Source organism: Pseudorca crassidens, chromosome 15, assembly GCF_039906515.1.
Source record: "Pseudorca crassidens isolate mPseCra1 chromosome 15, mPseCra1.hap1, whole genome shotgun sequence".
NCBI lineage: Eukaryota > Metazoa > Chordata > Mammalia > Artiodactyla > Delphinidae > Pseudorca > Pseudorca crassidens.
This window is the reverse complement of record NC_090310.1, coordinates 47,860,981-47,882,753: the sequence shown is the minus strand read 5'-3', so window position 1 is coordinate 47,882,753 and position 21,773 is coordinate 47,860,981. Positions and strand designations below refer to the sequence as shown.

The 21,773-nt window shown below is 35.9% G+C and overlaps 1 protein-coding gene across 2 annotated transcripts in view; it reads right to left on the bottom strand.

The window, feature by feature from the left end:
- The window catches only part of ESF1 (ESF1 nucleolar pre-rRNA processing protein homolog), a 58,307-nt gene that overhangs the window by 17,484 nt on the left and 19,050 nt on the right, over nucleotides 1-21,773 (bottom strand). For both annotated transcript variants that reach the window (XM_067707459.1, XM_067707460.1), the window contains exon 9: nucleotides 19,601-19,762. In XM_067707459.1, the coding sequence (XP_067563560.1) occupies nucleotides 19,601-19,762 (162 nt within the window). The remainder of the gene's footprint in view (nucleotides 1-19,600; nucleotides 19,763-21,773) is intronic.

Genomic DNA, 21,773 nt, shown 5'->3' with positions numbered 1-21,773 from the left:
CAGTTATGAAAATAAAAAAATCTCTCCAGAATTGCCAAATGTCCTCTAGGGAGCAAAATCACCCCTAGTTGAGAACCACTGTCCTAGACAATGATTAGAAGTCATTTCTTTCCTTCCCTTTTTCCTCCCTTCCCCTTCCCTTCCCTTCCTTCATTTTTTTGTGAAGGAAGGTGCAGCATTTATTGCAGGTGCCAAACAAGGAGTCCAGGGTAGCTAATGCTCAAAAAGCCTGAACTCCCCAATGGGTTTCAGCAAAGCATTTTTAAAGGCAAGGTGAGCGAGAGGAATCCCAGGGTATGTGATCAGCTCGTGTACAATTCTCTGATTGGTTGATGGTGAGGTAACGGGGTCCTGTCATAGGCATTAACATTATCAATCCTTAGGCACCAGTAGGTCTGGGGGCTATGTGCTCATGGTCATCAAATAGTTAATTTCTTCCATTTGGTGGGGGTTTTAACATCTGTAAAACAACTCAGGAAATGTGCATTATATACTGTTATCTGCGTACTTCAGAGAGGAGCTAAAGCAGAGGACATGGGGGAGGGGTCTGTCTTAGGAAGGCCCCATAGGGTCATGCTCAGTTACAGTAGGAAAAAGATACTGAATCAAACTTCAGCCACCATTAGTTCAAGATACCATAGGTTGTTTCTGAGGGAACCAAAAGGTGATATAGATCTGTTTCAGGACAGGTGATTGGAAACAATTCTCCCTTTCTTGTTCTTTAAGCATTAGAAGTCATTTCTGAAGAGAAGGGCTACTTCATTATTTGTATCACATAAATTATGTTTTATTTTTGTTTGGTACTTGATTATAATAATGTCTTTTTTTAGTTTAGAAGTTTCAACTGAGTATGCCTTTTTTTCCAACTAGAACAAAGGCAGCTGAAGTCACCTTCTTTTGTATTGCATAATATTTAGCATAGTGCCAGACACATAGTAAGTACTTAATAAGCACTTAATTGATCTGTCTTGAAGGAGGAATTCTTATTTCAAGCCAACTGTTTGATCTTTCATGTTTGGAACATAGTCTCTCCAACAGAAAATGAATCAAAACTTTAGGATCTAAATAAATGGCCTTTATCCCAAAGTGGTTCATACATTTTTTTTTTTTTTTTTTAGGACCTATGGCTCTAAATAATTCATGAAATATCCTTCTTGGGAAATATTTTTCTGGTATTTAGTTTGTTTACAACAATAAAGAAATAGTATCTTCAGTTAAATACAGTCTGTAATTTTTTGCCTGGCTCTCACTTAATACACCAAAATAGTAGAATGACAAACACATTGCAATGAATTAACACACCACCATGATAACTTAAAAATGCTTTGTTCTTGCTGTCATCATGAGGTCATTTAAATCTCCTGCCACGGATCACAGCTGTTTATGTTCTAAATTCTTAAAAATATGCCCATTCCAGAAGCTTCCTGGCATATGCACAAGAACATTCTTAAGACACTTTTAGCTTCATTTGAGAGCAGCCACTACGTGACTAAAAAACAACTTCATTATAAATGTCTAGTTTTGTGCGTTTGTTTTTTAAAAATTTAAGCATATAGGCAAGGACTGCTGAATTAGTTAAAAATAACATCAATAACCCTACAAATAAGGGGTGAAAAATTCTTTTAAACCAACCATGAGCACAGATGACTGAATTATAACAATAATAACTTAAGCGCAATTCATTCAGACTTATTTTGGCAGTTTGCATACACACAAAAATTCTTTCAAAATCCACTAAAGTAAGAATATACATTTCTTCTGAACTTGCTCATTTGAAATTTTGAAACGTCTTCAAGGGACAGGACATGAATAACTTAAAATAACTCAACTAGGTACTATGGCTGGTTTTGTTTATAAAAACAAAATACATGTTTTAAGATTTCTGATATAGGCTGAAACTGGCACTTTTTTATGTATGTGAGAACTTAGGATCCATTGAGAATACTTACGAACACTTACGGCTCAGTCTTTATTTATGTATGTTGTATGTTTAAATGAGACCATGTTAACACGCAATCCCAAAAGTACCCTTTAAAATGTAACTAACTACCATCGCCAACTGAACTCCCAACTTGGAATTCACTCTGTGTGTAACCATGCCCTGAGGAACACTGACATCAAAGGCACCCTTTCAAACTAGTCAGTTTTCCCCAATGGTGTGGGGAGAGGGAAGGAGACATTTACTTATCCTTAAAGCATATCAGATAGCAAAACTATCAATCTTTGTAGTTTTTAAAGATGAAGATTTTAAGTGTTTCGAACTTGGTTCAAGATTTGTTTAGAACATTGTTCAGACTTTGGTTCATAATTTGAACTTCTGTAAATCCCTCTCTCCTAAACTCTTACAGTACCATATTCTTTTATTCTGCACTATTTATCACAGCTGCAATTTTATGTTTGTGTGATTATTTTTTTTTAACTATTATTAATGGTTCTCACCCTTACTAGGTTGCAGACTCCATGACAGTAGAGGCCACGGCTTGCTTTTTTCCCCCCACAAAGGTAACCCTATGGCTAGTGGAGGGCCAAGTACACAGCACATGCTGAATAAATGTCTGCTGAATGAATGAAGTGCAACTGAAAGGATACATGAGTCAAATTTGTTCCCAACCTTACAGACAGGGAGCAACAGTTCATGAAATTAAAAAGTAAAATAACAACTAGCCTTGGGAATAACAGTAAATAGCAAAATTCAGAGCCAACAAATGCTCCTTGTATGCACTTAATATTGTTAGAATACCGTTATATCTACTATATGGAAACAATACAGACAGTTATAATAAATATAATAAGGATAAAAGGGTAGTATAGGTAAGCTACTTAGACTGGGAATGGCTTCTCATATAGCATTTAATTCTCTTTCTCCTAAAACAGTCAATGAGGTATTCATAGGAGACACTCTCAAAGTATGTACTAAATGAAGAAATGTTAATGCTTTTTGTTGTTGTTCTTTGTCTAAAAGCTGTTTCAGTGGGTAGCAACTGTTTTGTATTCGCCTTGAATTTGAGCTTATCATTCTCTAACCTCTTCTGAATCTTCTTTTACTCTCCTGTAGAATGATGTCTTCCATTTGCAAGTATATTCATCTTACTGTGAATCAACCTGTCCCTGCTTCTTAGAATCAAATGTTCTTAAAAAGCTGACTTCAAATACAAGACATTTGGGCTTCATTAGGGAGTTATTGTTTCCTGTATTTGTCTGTACTTTATTTGTATGTTTTCTTTGCCTTTCAAGTAGTTTGTGATCATAATGTACGTAATAGCAAGCTGTCCTTAATACTAAAGTAAAATTCTGGCCAAGTCTGATGAAACTATTCTGCTCTTTAATTTGTGGCAAAGAAGATCTATTGTTATTTTTTATACATAATGTTTATAGACAAGGCAGAAAAATGAAAACTTTAATGAATGGGTAAGACGTAAGGAAATGAAGGCAATTTTTTGGAATTTAGTCAAAATAAGAAAGCTCAAACAGAAATGTTATACTAGCTCAGAAGTAGGGAATTTTCGTTGGGGACATGCACTAATCTGCTCTGGTATAGCATGGATCTTGGGTTTTAATGGGCTGTTAGCCAAGGAGGCAGGAGGCAAAGTTTGGAGCCCGATCATGATGGCAGGTCCCAGAGACCACTACCATGAAGCCAGGATCCTTTAGTAGATGCTGCTCCTCCTCCAACAATTTAGAAGGGATACATGCCTGTTTGGGCTTTGGCCATGGGCAGAACAAGGGAAGTAAAAACACATTTTCCCCCCAGAGAATTTATAACCACAAGTCCACAAATCCATGAGTTTGTGGCTAGAATTCACACTATTTGTGTGGCCCCAAACACCCTAATCCAAAAATTTGGTTTCAATAGGTCCAGGATTGGAAGTGCCCTTAGGTACCTGGCAAGTACTCTCTAAAAGAAGTATTTTTTTGACTCAGGCCTCTGAGAATTCCCATAGGTAAAGAAAGATCCAAGAACAATTAGATCACAATCAAAATTCAATATGAACCAGAGTAAGCTGAAAACCAAATAAGTCAGACCTATAAGGACTATAGATTTTGGAATTAACAGAAACAGAATATAAAATCAGCACATTTAAAAAAACAAAAGAAATTAAAAGATTATCAAAGGTATAAGACAGATTTGGGGAAGAAAAAAAAGTTCCAGAAATGAAAAACATAACTGAAATTATAAAGTCAACCAAGTTACACAGCAGAGGTAAAGAAAAGATTAATGAACTGAAAGACAGAACTGAAGAAATTACCCAGCATGCTGCACAGATTCAAAGGTATGGAAACTATGAGTTAGATACAGAATGAGAAGGCACCACACATATCAAGTGGGATTCCCAGAAGGAGAAAATAGAGAAGATGAGGAAAAGGTAATATTTTAAGAGAAAATGGATGAGAAGTTCTCAGAATTTTAAAATGAATGGAAAGTTACTAATCTTCAGGATTCTGGGTATCCAATTAATTCTAAGCAAGAATAAAGGTACCAAGCAAAAAATTACCTACATATATCATAGTGAAACTCTAGAACACTGAAGTATTTTAAAAGCCAGGGATAAAAGACAGCACTGTGGAATAAGGCCAACCCTTTCCTGACAGGGTTCAGAAGTGGGCCCCTGGGCCCTGGAATTAGGGAAGTGTATTCTTTAGTTACACAGGCTTCCTTACCTGTAAACTCACATCAATAGGGCTCAAGGGGAAGCCCTGAGTTCACAGTAAATTTGCCCCTCCCCAGAAAAGGATCAAGAGGTGACCAGCTCGGTGCATCCATGGCAACAGCAGATACCCTTCCCTCCCTAATCCTCAGCATTCAGCCTCACCACCAAAATCTTGAACCCAGCAGGAATAATCTCTCTGTGACTTTTATCCCTTATTCATCTTAGTCACCACCAAAAGCTCCTAATCATCAGGTTCCCCCTAATCTTCCATGTTCTAATCCTCAGAAGTTAACTATACATCTACTCTCTCTGTCACTATCTCCCACCCCCTTCAATTCTCTACCACTGAATTCCCTGGAATTCACAGTACATCATCAGTAAAAACTCAATTATTTTATCTCAACATTTTCTTCATCTTCTTGCTCTAACTGAAGCCTGGCTCTCCCCTGAAGATACTGCACAAGGCAGCAGCTTCAAGTGTTTGTTGGTGCTGCTGGTGGTGGTGGCAGCAGCGTTTGGTTTCTTCACAGAGCGCTCACACCAACTGGCCTAAGGGAGGGGGTGGGTGTGTGGGTCATTAGTGCTCTTTATCCAGTTCTAGGAAGTGTGTTACAGGTCCAGGGTTAGGCAGAGTAACTTACTGACCAATAAAACAGAGAACCGACCAATAGATCCACACAGTTTTGAAATATTGGTACCTGACAGAGGTGACATGTCTGATTACTGGGAGAAAGGAGAGATTATTCAATAAATGGAAGAGGATAAAAAACATCTGCCATGTACAAGAAGTTGAAATTGGATTCCCACCTTATATCATACCAAAAAAAAATAAAAATCAACTCCTGATGAATCAAGGACTTAAAAGTCAAAAATCAGTCCCAAATGATACAAACCCATCTCCCATCAATGTTAACAAAGTTACGAGCTTTAATGAGATATAGTTCATATACCATATAATTCACCCATTTAAAGAATAAAATTCAATGTTTTTTAGTACATTCACAGATATATGCAACCATCACCAGAGTCAATTTTAGAACATTTTCTTCTTCTCAAAAAGAAACCCTATCTCTCTCCCCTGCAGGACACTCTGACACCCCCCCACCCTCCACCCTCCAACCACTAATCTATTTCTTGTCTCTATTGTCTGTTCTGCATATTTCATATAAAATATGTGGCATTTTGTGACTGGCTTCTTTCACTTAGCATAATATTTTCACGGTTCATCCACTTTATAGCATATATCAGTACTTCATTCCTTTTTGTGCATCCAGACTTTTCAGAAATACTTATAAATTAGATGAAAATATACACAACGGAAAGCAAAGGAGTGAATACTGAAATCTGGATGATGGTTATTCTTAGTTATGGGGAAGCAGGAGAGATCAGATGGATAAATTTAAGTTGTTGCACAATTCTAGCTTTTATAGTGGGTTTACTTTTTACTAAAAATAAATAAATAAAAGAAGGTCATGCTGGACCAATGATGAAAGAGTGTCTTAATCCAGAGATTATAATGAATACACTTATGTGAACCAGAGGTACATAAGAATAAAAGGACAAGTTTAATAAACTTGACTATACCATTTTTGTTCTTCAAAAGACACTCTGAAGAGAGTAAAAAGGAAAGTCACAAACTAGGAAAAGCTATGTGCAAAATATATGGCTGATAAAAAACAAGCCCAAAATATAGGAAGAACTCCAAACAGAGGAAGAACTCCTATGAATCACTAAAACACAGACAAAGAACACTACATAAAAAATGGTCAAAAGACATGAACAGGTATTTCACAAATAAGAAAGCAGGAAAAAAATATTCTTTTCATTAGTAATTAGGCAAATGCCTGAGCGATACTTTAAAAACGTAAGTTAGGTCATATCACTTCCATTTCCCACTGCATTTCAAGTAAAAGTTAAAGTCCATCCAGAGGTCTACAAAACCCTTTGTGACTTGGGCACCTCTCTGCCCTCACCTTCTATTACTGTCCACTCCCTGGCTCATTCTGCCTCATTATTCCTGAACAAATCAGAAATGCTTTCCCCTCAGGGCTTTTTGCATTTATTGCTTCCTCTGCCTGAAATGTTCTTTCCCAGGATAACACACAGGGTGCAATGTCTTTCCCATTAGCTCTTTGTACAAATGTCATTTTCTCAATGAAGCCTTCCCCTACTGTCCTTTTTAAATGGCTACCCCCTCCCACCCATGAACTTCCTGTTCCCCATCTAGGTTTTATCCTTTTGTTTCTATAGCCCTTAATCATCATCTGATTATTTTACCTATTTATTTGTTTACCAATTCCCTTCATCCCCTCTCCCCCAATGTATACACACTAAAATGTAAGACCCCACAAAGGCCTGGATCTTTGTCTGTTTTGTTCAGTGCTATCAGAGAAGAGTCTGGCACACAGAGCAGGAACTCAACAAATATTTGAGAGTAATACACAAATTGAAACCATAATGAGATACCATTACTTACATACTCAATTGGCAAAAAATCACCTGACAATATAAATTAATGGTGAGGATAAAGAGCTATGGGAACTCACACTACTGGTTAGAGTAAATGGTACAAGCACCTGGGAAAACAATTTGGCATGACCTAGTTAAGGTAATTGTGAGCATGCTGTACAACCAAGAAATTCTACACATATCCAAGAAATTCAATATATACCTAGGTGACAAGTCCAAGAATATTCACAAAGACATTGTTTATAATAGCAAAACACCACAATAACCGGCAATAGAACAAATATACTATGATATATCTATAATGGAATTCTATGTAACAGTGAAAATTAACGGACCATGTCTTCACATATGGATTATGAATAACTCTCAAAACAGAACGTTAACAGCAAAAAGCAACTGACAGAAGAATACACAGAGGATGCTTTTATAAACTTCAAAATTAACAAAACTAAATATAGGCTGTTTAGGGATACATGCATAGGTGGTAAAACTATTGTATAGAAAAGGGGGATGATTAATATGGAATGCAGTTTCATAGTTTATTCCGATAGAGAAAGGAAGAGGGTGTAAGAGAGGAGTCTCACAGGCGACCGCATATGTTGGTAATGTTCTTTCTTAAGCTGGGTGCACAGGTGTTCATTTTATTCTTTTCCTTTAAACTGTATACATACATAGTGTTTACTTTTGTATCTAGGCTCTACTTTCCCACAATAAAGTTGTTTAAAAAAAAAAGGGTAGTAAATGTTCAGTCTTTGACAACTGTGTGCTAAACTAGGTTTCACTGCCTTTAGTCATTTAATCCCCATCAGAACAGTAGGTACCTAAACTCAGATTTTCTGACACAAGCCCTCTATGCTCTTTCCATGATCACAGTAAACTACTAATGCTATCCCAAACTTCCTTGTAAGACAGTCCCGATCTATACACTGTTTTTGGAAAATCCACCTGTAAATTGATGGCTTGAAACTTAGGAGTGTCTAATTGTTTTCCTCCCTGGGAGAGGTTCTGACTACAGAAACTATTAACATAAGGGCATTTTGAGGCTGCAGCACAACCGAAATGTCATTTCTAAATTAATTAAACAAAAAAAAAATCTTTCTTTAATAAAAATGAAAAGAAATGAAAAGCACTTCAACCTCCTTAGCATTTCAATATTTAACGACCGCTTAAGCTATATTTTTCTTGCTGCAATCTAAGTATTTTCTTCCACATATACTGGGCTGAGTTTATATAAGTAAACTGTAATTCTGACTACTGCTAAAAAGATTTCCCAAATAACTATTAGGAAAGCAGTGTCTTCCCAACCTTTTTCCTATTATGACAGATATAAAAATAATGCTTGCACAGCACACTGGAGTAAATGGAGGAGGCTACCAGAGAAGGAAACGAAGCTGGGGGCTCTGGTTGGTCTAAAGGCTAAAGGGATCAATACCTGGGGAAATCTGTAATCCACAGGTGGTATGCTAGTTGGGGATCTCTGAAGTAGAGTACCATTTAAGGTTTACTCCTTTTCTAGTATTTGTAATTAACTCAGAGTTTATTTCATTGGCAGTGTCCTCCACTGCAACATTGAAAAGTTACAGAATGAGAATTAATAGAGAATTAAAGTAACACTGAAAATTAGGACTTCAATATATCCATGGCTTGTTTTATAAGCTAGCACTGTTTCTATTCTTAGGGATTCTCTGTTGACAGAAATCTACTAAAGTAATCTATGATGGGTCAAGCATTCTCTGGGACCAAAAAGATATCAGAATCTTGGAATACCAACTAACAACACGTATGCCTAGAAGCCTGCAGTGTTCAACAGCAAATACGCAAAGCCTTCTGTTGGCTTTTTTTTTTTTAAGACCTTCAGAGCAGCTTATTAATCAGAAGACAAGCTTCTTAGACATTGTCACACGTGTGATCCTGGCCGTAGACCAAACTGTTCCCATACCCTGAGAAGTCTGCTTCTGGTTCGAAATTATGAATCCAAATAAATTACTTAAAAAAATTTTTAAATCTCTCTATGTTTCCACAGAAAGAAGCAGCAATGGAAACCTAAAATGAAATATGATTTATGACAATCTAAGGTGACAATGCTTAGGAAAAGCTTGGTGAAGTCCAAGGCAGACAGATATCCCTAATTTATGCAAGCCAATTCTTACGCCTTCAAAATGCATGCTTCAATTTACCACTGACGCGTATCATTCCAAACACCAAGGGAACCCGCCCAAGTCAAATTATTGGCACTCATCTTTTGACATACATAGGATCAGATTTTCAAGTTTATGCCAAATAATTTTACAGATAAAAGTTTTCCATGTCACTGAATGAGTAGATTGAGCTAAGGCTATCTCTTGATAGCTCATTTGATGAGAACTATCCCCCACCCTCAATGAAGATTATCATGAGAGTGGGGAAAGTACTTGTACACTCTCTTCCCCTAGTAGATTACATCAGGCAAACAGTGTCACTGTGTATTGAAAATAATACAGAGCCCCTCCCACACGATACCTGCAGATTCAACCTGCTTAGCTACCAGTTCAATCCACAATATTTTTACCAGCTTTACCTTGGACCTCAAAGTTTTAAATTATCATTGCATTATAGTCAGTGAGCAGTTGTCGACAATGGTCTAACCCAAAGGGCACTGAGAAAGGCTGGCAAATCTTTCAGAGCGCAGGAACATGGCATATGGTCCCAAAGTGTGATTAAGTTTTGTATCAAACCAAAGATCTATAGAAAGTACTTATACCTTTTCCTTTATGTGGCTTCAAACCTTGAGCCAACTGTAGAAACTAGATTTGATTTTGTGTATTTTATCAGCATTTCTGAGGAGGCTTCATAAATTAAAAAGTAAGAAGCTCCTTAGTTAGCACCATGAATTAACAGAACTGTTTCAAGATAAATGATAAGAGGCATGAAGATGTTCTACCCATAGGAATTTATCCCTAAGAAAATTCAATATAAGATTATGTCCTCCATAATAGCAAAACATTAGAAAGAGCCTAAAACATAAATTAGATACACAATGGAATGTGATGCAGGCATTATGATTAAAAGATTATTTAGAAACATGTAAAAATAAGTATGAGAAATGAAACAAAAAAGGTGAATGCAAAGTAGGAGTATAATCAACTACATGTGCCTGTAGAAGATAATGGATAAAAATGAATGTGTAATAGCTAAAACATGGAAGCAACTCAAGTGTCCATCAATGGATGAATTGGATAAGCAAAATGCAGCATATATACATATATATACACACATACATACCATGGAATATTACTCAGCCTTAAGAAGGATGCTACAACACAGATGAACCTTGAGGACATTCTGCTAACTGAAATAAGTCAGTGACAAAAAGACAAATACTGTATGTATGATTCCATTTATATGAGATACTTAGAGTAGCCAAAATCAGAGAGACAGAAAGTAGAATGGTGGTTGCCAGGGGCTGGGGGAGGGGCAATGAAGACTTGTTTAATGGATATAGAGATTCAGTTTTATAAAGATGAAAATGCATATGGAGATGGATGGTTGTGATGGCTGCACAATAGTATGAATGTTCTTAATACCACTGCACTACACACTTGAACATAGTTAAGATGGTAAAGTTTATGTTATGTATATTTTATCACAAAAAAATTGGGAAAAAAACCAAACGTGTTAAAGTAGTATAGGGTTATATGACTTTTCAATCTTAGAAAAAAAGGAACAGCAATAATGAAACTGCTGAAAGTAGTCTGAGTGAATTCTGTCAAAATAACACATGGAACATGTGTGTGAAAAATGACAGTGTGCTAGCCAGGCAGTCAGTATATAGAATGATGACGTGGGACAACCTCAAATAGAATAGGCAAAAGCTCTGCTTTAAAGACCAAAGAATTCACAACTTCAAACAAATCACCATAGCTGTGGGCTGTGGGAAAACAATACATGAAACACACTCTCTGGTCTTGAACCGACTTTGGGCAGATTGTAAATCTAACACAAAGTCAAAAAAAGTACTACTGTCTGGAAATAGTAGCTACAGATGCAAACAGTACAACTGACATGACACACAGGCAGAGAGGGAAAGGACCACATTAAGAGAATCAGCCTAGATGCTGGCAACCAGAAGCACTTATTGATTTACGTATTTAATTGGGATCCTAAAACAGCAGACCAATTAACCTAAAACTTCAAAAGGTATGGGAATTTTTAGCACTTTCTGAAACTACTACTATTATAAAAATATCTTCAGTTCTGCTTTAGATCTTTTTTTTAAAAAACTTCTTGGAAAACTTAAAAAAATTAAATCTTAATACTAACAGAGAAAATTATTGTTAAAATAATCCAGTAACTTCTGAGAAATTTACTGGCAACTCTATGGAGAAAATGTGCTAGCTACCACTGTTTTTAGATAACCCTAGCTGCTTCTCATTTTTATTACACATTCCACAAATGATTTAATTTTTCTTTTTTGGGGGGCGGCACAGTAAAAGTTTCAGCTTATTACCGTACAAGGCCCTTATAGTCAACCTGTTAACTGGAAGATTTAAGGAAGGAATGGACACCTAAGTTTTAAAATTCAAGCTATGTATTAGCTGTGTACAAGTTATGATAGTGCACTGCAAACTGGTTTCCTCCCCATCACCAAAACATGAAGCAAACTGCAAATTCTTTTTAGCTTATTTTAGTTTTCCATTTAATGCTCTCCTCTACACTGAACTCAAAATTTTAAACATCTGGTTATTTTAAAAGTTCTGACCAAAAAACTGTTTTGCGACTATATTTCAAATAATGGATACACTGGCAATAAATGGAAATAAGAGATATAGCCAAAAGTAAATAGTGAACAGGTTTTGAGATGTCTGAAAATTAAAATGTTTGAAACCGGGCTGCCTAGCAAAATGAATGCCCAACTGATTCAAAACATTTTATTTCTAAATAAAGAATGAATAACACAATAGCCACAGATACAGGTCATTAATGTCTCTGTGTTTAAGCTTCCCATTGGGTCACTGAATAGAGAAACGGAGATGGAATAAAGATGGGGAAAAAGGAAGTACAAAGGATAAAGATCAGATACCAGAATCAAACAGAACTACAGCTGTGAAGCGTGGAGGAAAGAGTAAGTAGAGGGAGGAGGAGCTGCGCCCCCACCTCTCGCCTCCGTGCGCGTGGGAGTCAAGAAAGACTCCTCTTGCAGGGTGAGACAGCAAGGAGTCCTTCCTTCTTCTCTGCCTTCCATGTCTCCTTCAAAAGACTAAGAATCCCACAGCTCTGGGTGTTTCCGACAAGATCTGCCCAGACACTGACAGTCTCACCACTAGTACAGCTTTAAGAGGTCAGTATTCATCTCATTATATCCTTTATCTCTATTTAATTCTGTCATCACAAGAAGTCCACAACTTCCAAATCATCCCTTCTCCTAAAAATATGCTGAATATTCCCATTCCCACCCTTCCCCAAAAAGAACATTTCTACACCTTAGTCCATCATAATCAGTCATTAATAGTTATTAACAAAATCCTCTTTATTCATTCCCTTGCTAATTTGAGTCTCACTGAAACCTGGTTCTTCTCTGAGGACACTGTTTCTCCTGCAGCTCTTCTAGGTGGTGAATTTTTTTTCTCCCACAGTCTGTCCATCTTGCTACTCACTGCCAACTCCAGTCCACTGGCTGGTCTTCCTCCTAAAGTCCCCAACTTTTAGTAACATGTTATCAGACTACACCACCTACTCCCCCGTTACTGCAGAGATCTAATGACTATAGTCACACCCCTCACTTCTTGAACAGCTAAGCTTTGGCTCACTGCCACTCTCTCCAATTCTAGCCCTGTCATAATTCTTGGTGATTCCAATGTCCACACAGATGACTGTTCCAACACCCTGTGCCTCACAGTTCACTGACTATTATTCCATACTCCCTGTAATCTCAGAAACTCCCCCCATAACTAGAACTGTCATTACCCAAACTGCAAACACACCATAATCTTAATTTCAAGTATCCTACTCCTCAACCACTAGCTCCAATCCTTCCATTTTATTCTCTCTAGTACCCCAAGGCTAACAATTCTTTTGTCTCACAGGGACCTACAGTCCATCAATCCTCTGACCTTTCCCCCATCCGTCACCCCAATATACCCTCATTTCCCTCCTAACCCAACATAGATACTACGGTCCATCATTACAATCGCCCCCTCCCCACCTCATCCCTACTCTCAGCTGGTGACTTTACTTCCCATTTCACTAGAAAAATATAAGCAAATAGAAGTGTACCACAAGCTCCCACCACCATTTCTACTCATTACTCTCTGTGACCATATTCCTTCCCTTCTCTCCTGTTACAATGGATGAAATGCCCATGCACATCTACCAAAGGCCAATTCCTCCACTCGAGCAAAAACATTCCAACTCCTTTTGCCTACTTTAGAATGTAGTTCTCTGCATCATTTTTTCCTGTCTGTGGATCACTCCCAGAAGTAATATAGCATGCTGTTATTTCCCTCTCATATTAAAGAAAAATGCTCTCTTGATCTCACTTTCCCTTCCAGTTTCTAGAGGGAGTTCTACTAGCATAAGTTAGAATGCTAACTACCAAATGTAGAAGAAATGACAGAAACAGAAAATCAATATTCTGCAACTAACAATATAATAACTGATTCAAGCAAGGATCTATAAATCTATAAAAATCTATAACATCACCAAGTAAAATGTTGGGGAACAGGATATTCACACACTGCACAAATTACCTATCAGTTACAAAAGAAAAAGTGGAGCTTTATGATGGAAAAATCAGTAGGACACCACCTTAACTGAGTGAGCAAAGTTAACAGCACAAAAAATGGGACAAACTGACATTATGTGCCTCCTGATGTGAAGCAATGGGAAGTATACAACATCATTCATGGAAAATTCTTGCCAAAAACTTTTCAGCTGAATTGTGAGGAAACAATCAGACAAATCCATATTGTGGGTATTCTATAAGTCAACTACTGTAGACACTTTAAAAATGACTAGTCCTGGATTAGGAAAAAACACTGTAAAGAATATTACTGGAATGAGTGAGAAATTTGACTACTATTTTAACGATATTAAATTCCCTTAGTGTGGTAATAGTGTCATGCTTATGTAGAAGAATGTCTTTGTGTTTGGAAGTTACATGTCGAAGTATTTTTTTAAGGATGAAGTGTGATGATGGCTGCAACTTCCTAATCGTCAAATATTTTAGAAAAAGGAGTTGTCTCTCCTAACTGTCTCCAATTCCACACTCCTCATTCTCTCCTAACCCCATTAAGCTCATCCTCCCCATTCTACCAAAACTCTTCAATGGTCTCTACATTGCTAAATCCCATGGTTTTTCTTAGTCTGTATTTTACTGACCCATCTTCTCACTGAAATGCATTCTTCACTTGGGCACCTGGATACCCCACAACCCTGAATTTCCTCCTTTGCTTCAGGTAGCTTCTTCCCAGCTGCCTCTGGATGGTCCCTGCTCAACTCTCCTCAACCTCTAAATGCTGGAGTACTCCAAGTGATCAATTTTTGAACCTCTTTTCTTTTCTACCTACAATCACTCCGTTGGTGTTCTTTACTTACAGAGATCTGTACAATGAAGATTCTCAAATTTATATCTCCGGTCTTGACCTCTTCCCTGAACTTTAAACTGGATATCCAACTATCTCCTTGGCATGTCTATTTCAATATATAATAGGCACCTTACATGTGACGAAGAGAATTTTTGAAGTTCCCCTGAAAACCTGTCCAACCCACAATCTTTATTATCTCAGGATTATTACAATAGCCTCTTGACTGATCTCCCCAATTCTGTCCCTCCCTGCCACTTTAATCTACTCTCAAGTAGAGCAGCCAGATTGGTCCTGTTAAAAATAAGTCAGCTCCTCTTTTTATTGTATCTATGGGATGATGGATGCTAACTAAACTTATGGCAGTAATCATTTTACAATATATGTAAGTCAAACTATTATGCTGTACACCTTAATCGTATACAGTAACATATGTCAATTATATGTCAATAAAACTGGAAAAATACCAAGTCAGATCTTATTGCTCCTCAGCTTAAATACTCCAATGGTTTCTCATCTCACTCAGAGATGTTCAAGCCCTTAAAATGGTCTGCAAGACCCTCATGATCTGGCCCCATTAACTCTCTGACATCATCCATTATTCTCTCCTTCACTCACTCACTGTGGTCACACTGTTCTCTGTGCTGCTCCTCAAACACACTAGATAAGCCACAGCTTCAAGGCCACTCACTTGCTAACCCCTCTGCTCGCACAATCTCCTCTGCATGGCTCACCCCCGACCTCCACTTCCTTTAGTCTCTGCTCAAATATCTTTCTTACTAAAGACTTATCTGTCTCCCCTTAACCAGAAATATAAGCTTTATGAGGTCAAGGATTTGTATGTTTTGCTCACATGGTGTCTAGAATGGTTCTTGGCATATGCTCAATATTTGAAGGAAAGTTCAGGCACTGCAGGATGATGAGTAGAAAAAAGACCAGACATCCTTTTCACCTGTGTCTATTAATCAGCAGATAACTAAGAAAAAGAGGACTTTTATCATATCTAATTTCCTTTAAGATTATAGACAAAGAAACATGTCATTATCTGTTCATATGCTGGATGAAATTTCAAAGATTAAAATACACGGCTTGCAGTATCTACAACAAAAAATTATTATCACATATATTATTAGGGGAGGTTATTTAATATATGAGATAAAACTCATTATGCTTTATTTATATGTATATTACAAATTCCCTAATGAAGCGCATTCATCGATAAAGTCTCAATATGCTAATTACATGTGTTACTTTCTCTACTCATCAAAATGAGTCAGGCAGGATACCTTATTAGCAACACATTGAGATGGGCAATGTTACTCCACATCAAAACAATGAATTACAACGTTCCTTAAAAATCTTAAAATTCAACATTTTTAATCATTTATAATCTCAATTAATAACGCTGTATTATCACACCTCCATGAGAAACTAAAACATCAAGAGAAAGAGTAGTTCACTCCAGTTGTTACACCCATGTACCTGTTATCTGCCTCCCTTAACACTTACCCTCGAAGAATTAAACTCCTAATGTTACTACACTGTATAACCCAACGTGAAAAGATAGGAAGTTTAAACAGTCTAAACTAAAATTTCTTTCAAGCCACGCCAAGTGCAGCAACTGTTAGTGATTATTAAGAGTACTTATTTTTCTGCAGTTTAATATTTTGGAAATTCAAGCCACAGAAAAACTGATGCATGATATACTATAATCTCATACTGACCCTCTGTGGTTTTCTGAAGTATAACATCAAAAAAGTCCTGCGGTTCAGGGTAATTGTTACTGGGAACATACATTTCTTAAGACACAAATTCAACAAAATACACGTATGACATGAATAGTACTGTGTAGCTTACAAAGTACTCTATAATATCTCAAATTAAGCAAGAAAGGTATTATTAGTCCCACTTTCCAAATAAGTAAACTGAGATCCTGAAAGAGTAGTTCATTTTTCTCACTTAACATGTCTAGTATTTAAAAGACCCTTTACATTTGCATACACAAAGAAAACGTATGCACGCACTTGTGTGCACGTCCATACCAAAGATTCACAGGGTAATAATACCCCATACGGGGCCTTCAAAAATACTATGGTTAAAGACTTTAAAAAATGCATTATATAGCAAAATATCAACTTTCCTTCATTCATCTAAGAGTAAAAATTACATAGCGAATGTTGATGATAATTCCATGAAACTGGCACTTTCATCATTGCTGAAGGCATTAAAAACCGGTACAACCCTTTTGGAAAGCAATTTGGCAGTAATCTCAAGACACAAAAAGTGTCCGTGTCCTTTCCTAGTAATTCCATTTCTGGGAAGCTAGCCTACGAAAATAATTTAAAACATGGAAAAAGCTATAGATTATTTATAACATTCTAGATGTTTGGCATCTGAGATTTTAAATTTGAGGCTTGGACACTGGTAGTGTTAACAGCTTGTGAGAGAACCACAGGTTGATCCATAGCATATGTAAAGCGGCTATGTGAGTGAGGAAGTCATGTTACTAACTGATGAGTGAGCCTGACTGCCAGCATTAGCTTCTCCTTGTGGTCTCTACAAGTTCTCACATGCACAGACGTTTCTAAAATGGGGTGGGTGGGTGGGAATAAGCATCTTTGTTAAAAAATTGTTTTTATAAGTAAAAGGCCCTAAAATAGCAAGCCTATTACTTGGCTGGTGATAAAAGTGAAGAGATCTAAGGAAGTACTGATATTTGTGGGTTTGGGAATGGTAACAGCCTTAGATCAAATTTCTTTTCAATGCCATGGGCCTATTGTAATGAAAGATCAGAAACATGACTAAATATTCAACAATAGAAAAATGATAAATTAAACGACAATCTACCTAATCACTCAGTGGCTGAATAAGGGTAATGGAATTACAGATGCTAATTTTTCATTTTCAAAATATTTTATATGACATTAATATCACATCCACAAATAGCAAAGTCAAGATAAAAATGTACTGCTAAATATAAAAGGGAACAGTTACTAATTCATCACATGAGATCAGCATAACCCTGATACCAAAAGCTAATTAAGGACATTTCAAGAAACGAAAACTATAGACAAATATTCCTCATTAACACAGGTTCAAAAATCTTTTATGAAACATTACTAAACTGAGTCCAGGAATATAAAAAAAGTACAATGAACCATGACTAAGTGAGGTTTATCCTAGGAAAACTGTACTGCTTAAATCTTCCTATGTATCACTTTTTGGTATTTGCACTACATAACTGTACTAATAAAGACAAAGGTTAGATCTGGCCCACTCAATATAGCTCTAAAATATTTAATATAAAACTCTGCAATCAACTTTATTTTAAATCTTCTTTCTCAAATAGTCACCTGAATACCTCAATTTAAAATATGTTCATTTAAAATATCTTCATTCAATAAGCTCATTCTAAGATTAGAATTAAGCTACAATTACAACATACTTGACTAAAAGACAAAATTCAACATTTCTTGGAATCATAAATCCAAGGACCTCATATAAAAAAATTTCTTCACACATCTCTGAGTGGTATGGTTGTATTGCCTTATTGTGAGACTTACTGACAAAGGACACTCAACTCCTTAAAGCAGCCTCTGTGCTCTTCTGATGAACAATCCTAATGATATAGAGAATTCCTCTTTACCTTACACTGAAATCTACTTTCCTTCAACTTTTATCCACTGGTAAAAGCACTGACTTCTGAGGTAGTATGTGAGATTAAGTCTCTGTTTACATACTCAGTCTCCAAGTACTTGAAAATTACTATTAAGTCACTTTTTAGACTTTTCCTCTCCAAGCTAAATTAATTGAGTTCTCTCAACCACTGTTCATAGGATAACACTACTAAACTTCATTTTTTCTTACCACCACTTCCTGCAAAAGCCAAACATTTAAAACAAATGGGTTATAACATAGCACCACGTTCCTATAGAAATAGGCAGAAGATATGTGTATATCCTAATAAATTTACTGCAAGAGTCAATCAATCCTCAAATATCAAAATATCCTAGTTTCCGCCCCCTCAAATAAAAACAACCTAACAGATATTTTACTCTCAGTGCAAAAACATACTAGTGTAAGAAACAGAAGTAACTGAATATAGAACAGTTAATGCAATGGTGCTATAAGTAGTATTTTTTCATCTAGAGACGAATTGAGGCTAAAAGAATTGAATCCTTGTCAAAAATTATACCTACCTTTAAAAGATATACATATATGTAAAAAGCAGTAATTTGCAAAAAAAACCCCACATTATTTGCAAAGGTACATGCTGATTTGCCCAGGATGGTTAAGAAAAAATGCATATGCTAGAAAACAACCCTCCTTTATCCTAGCTTTTTCTTTGTTTAGCTTTGACATGGTTTTAATGTTATTGTACTAGTATTGGGTTATTGAACTCTTCAAGGCAGTTATAAAAACCACTTACGATGCTATACTTCTTTGTTCAAAAATACTCAAACATTGCACAACTGAGATGGAAAACTATGTACTACATATTTTGTGTTAGTGAAACCTCACTAATTAAAGTCTAGTAGCAGTTACTGGAGAAAAGTCCACTTATTAATAACATATTTTGAAAAAAAGTTTAATGACTTTAGAATACATGGTGCCTGGATTCAAATTTCTATAACCTGGGAATACTGGAATCAAACCTAGGAAAGGTCTACTTTTATAAATGGATAATTTGTAGTTAGTAAATTAAAGAGACAAAGAATAAGCCACAGGAGTAGAAAACGCTGGTGCTAAAGTGAATTAAATCATGCATGCAGATATCATGTTATCTTCCTCACCAAAACACTCCTTGAAAATGTGATTTTTTTAAAGTTTATGTTTCCAAAGAGTTGATCTTCGTTTCTTTTATATGCAACATCCCCAAACGAAGGAAAACAAGTGAACATTTAGTTAGTATCTAATTCTTACCTGGAACCCACTTAATTTCCATTTCCATATCATTTTCTTTGCCTTTCTTTTCTTTTTCTTGAATAACTTGCAAGAGCTGCCTATATTTAGCAATTTGTTCTTCATCATCCTTCTGGCTTCTTTTTGTTTTCCCACCTTCTTCTACACTGACTCCATCATCACCTAACAAAAAAATCAATTTCATTTAATACACAGAAATAATTTACTTCTAACTTCAGTGTTTAATCTCAGTCACTGCAGCACCCTTCTAAACAATGTCAGATACACTATAACAATAGAATATCAAAATCAGACTTAAATTTCTTAATACAAAATGAGTTAAATGACTTAGGTCTTGTTTATGATAAAAATCAGTTGCAATATAAGTTAGCATGGTCACAATATTACACTTGGGAATCTCTTTTTACTAAAATTCATATTTCAAAATAATCCTGTAGTCATGTAACATCCTTAGACTTTTCCGCCCTGCAAGCAAGATAGCAGGGATGGCACTTTTTTCCTCTTTATGTCTCCCACCATCCAACAGTGTGGCTTTAAAATGTATGGTCAATAAAAGGAGCCTGAATAGTGTTGAGATGCATCTGATAAATGGATTTAGCCATTCATGCTGATGATACAGATAAAGGAAGTTGCCTGTGATCCAAAACAAAGAATAATGAGTCCTTTCCATTTGATAGTGAGCAAGCATGCTTACTCTCAGGATCTCATTAATACATTAAGAATAAAAATGAATAAATTAGAAGTTTGTGCAATTAATTTCCTCATGTGGAAAATATTCACGTTTACATTTCCTAATTTCATAAAAATAATTATAATACAACGGAACAGTATAAAATTCATGGGCAAAAAATACGAAAGAAAACTAATACGTGAAAAGTTTGTTTGCTCTATATTTCCACTGTAATTCTCCAAGTCAAAAACATAAATTAAGAACCTGGGTTTTAATGCAAAACATACTTACTGAATTGACTAAATGTCCCCAGTATAGGAAAATTTAGAAGTAGCATACAGAAGACCCTCCCTTCTATGAGCTACGGCTAACTGGTCACTAAATATGTCTGACATTATTAAGCATTCAGCTGTGAAACATCAACGTTAACAGACTGTCCTTACATTTTCAAAAAGGTGATGTGAAAAAAATTGGTTAAGTAAATGTTTTTATAGTTTTTTTCTCTAAATGAATAAAAAATAGTCCACGACATTCTTTCCATCCTATCACACTTTTACATTTTCACTCAAACAGCTGAAATTCATTTTTTTCCTGTTTGTGCTTTGTGCCACAATAATAATGTTGGATGGAATTCTGTCATGTATCCCGTAATTCAATGGATAAAACATCAGGAACACATTAACAAAATGGCAATGTATTTCTTTCTATTAAATGCTTACTTCTGAAAATATAATTAGAAGCAAGCTCCTTCCAGGTTGAAATTTTAGTGGTAAGTCTCTGATGGCCTACTTTAAATTGATTTTTTTCCAGTACTAAAATTTTACTTTCTGAATCTCTAAAATGTGGGTTAACTCATGGAAGTCTGTTTTTTCCCAATTCAAGGACAAAACTTTGTGAAAGCCTTAATAATATAAAAGGAGAAAAAAATTAACTGTAAATGTAAGAAACCCTGGTATAATCTCTTATAAACTACAACAGGAACATATAGTAACTCTAAGGCATTCAAATATACTAAATGTATCTATCAGAGGTACTAAACTATAGATTAAAATGACTTTGCAATCAATTAAAATACTGAAGAAAAATAAAAATGCATGCTTTAAAAAAAATTAGTATATTTCAAACAAAAAGCCATTAATCCTTAAAGTTTTAGAAGTAAAGACATATGACATGAGGTAGTATGCTAAGACTTTACATACATTATCTCAATTTTTCCAACTATGAGCAGGTACTATTATGATCCTCATTTCATACCTTTGGAAAGAAAAGGCTTGAGGGCTAAGAAAACCTAACCTAAGTAACTTCACTATGTGGTGAAGTCAGGAATTGAATCAGCAAAGCCCAAGACCTTAACAAGAATATATTGACAAATTAATGGTTATCTTCCCATAATATTTACTGCCCTAATGTATTCAATAATGTCATTTCAAAATCTAGTTAAGTTCTCCCAAAGCAAACAAAGAAAACCTATTTGAAAAACTTGTATTCAATCCTCTTAAGAAT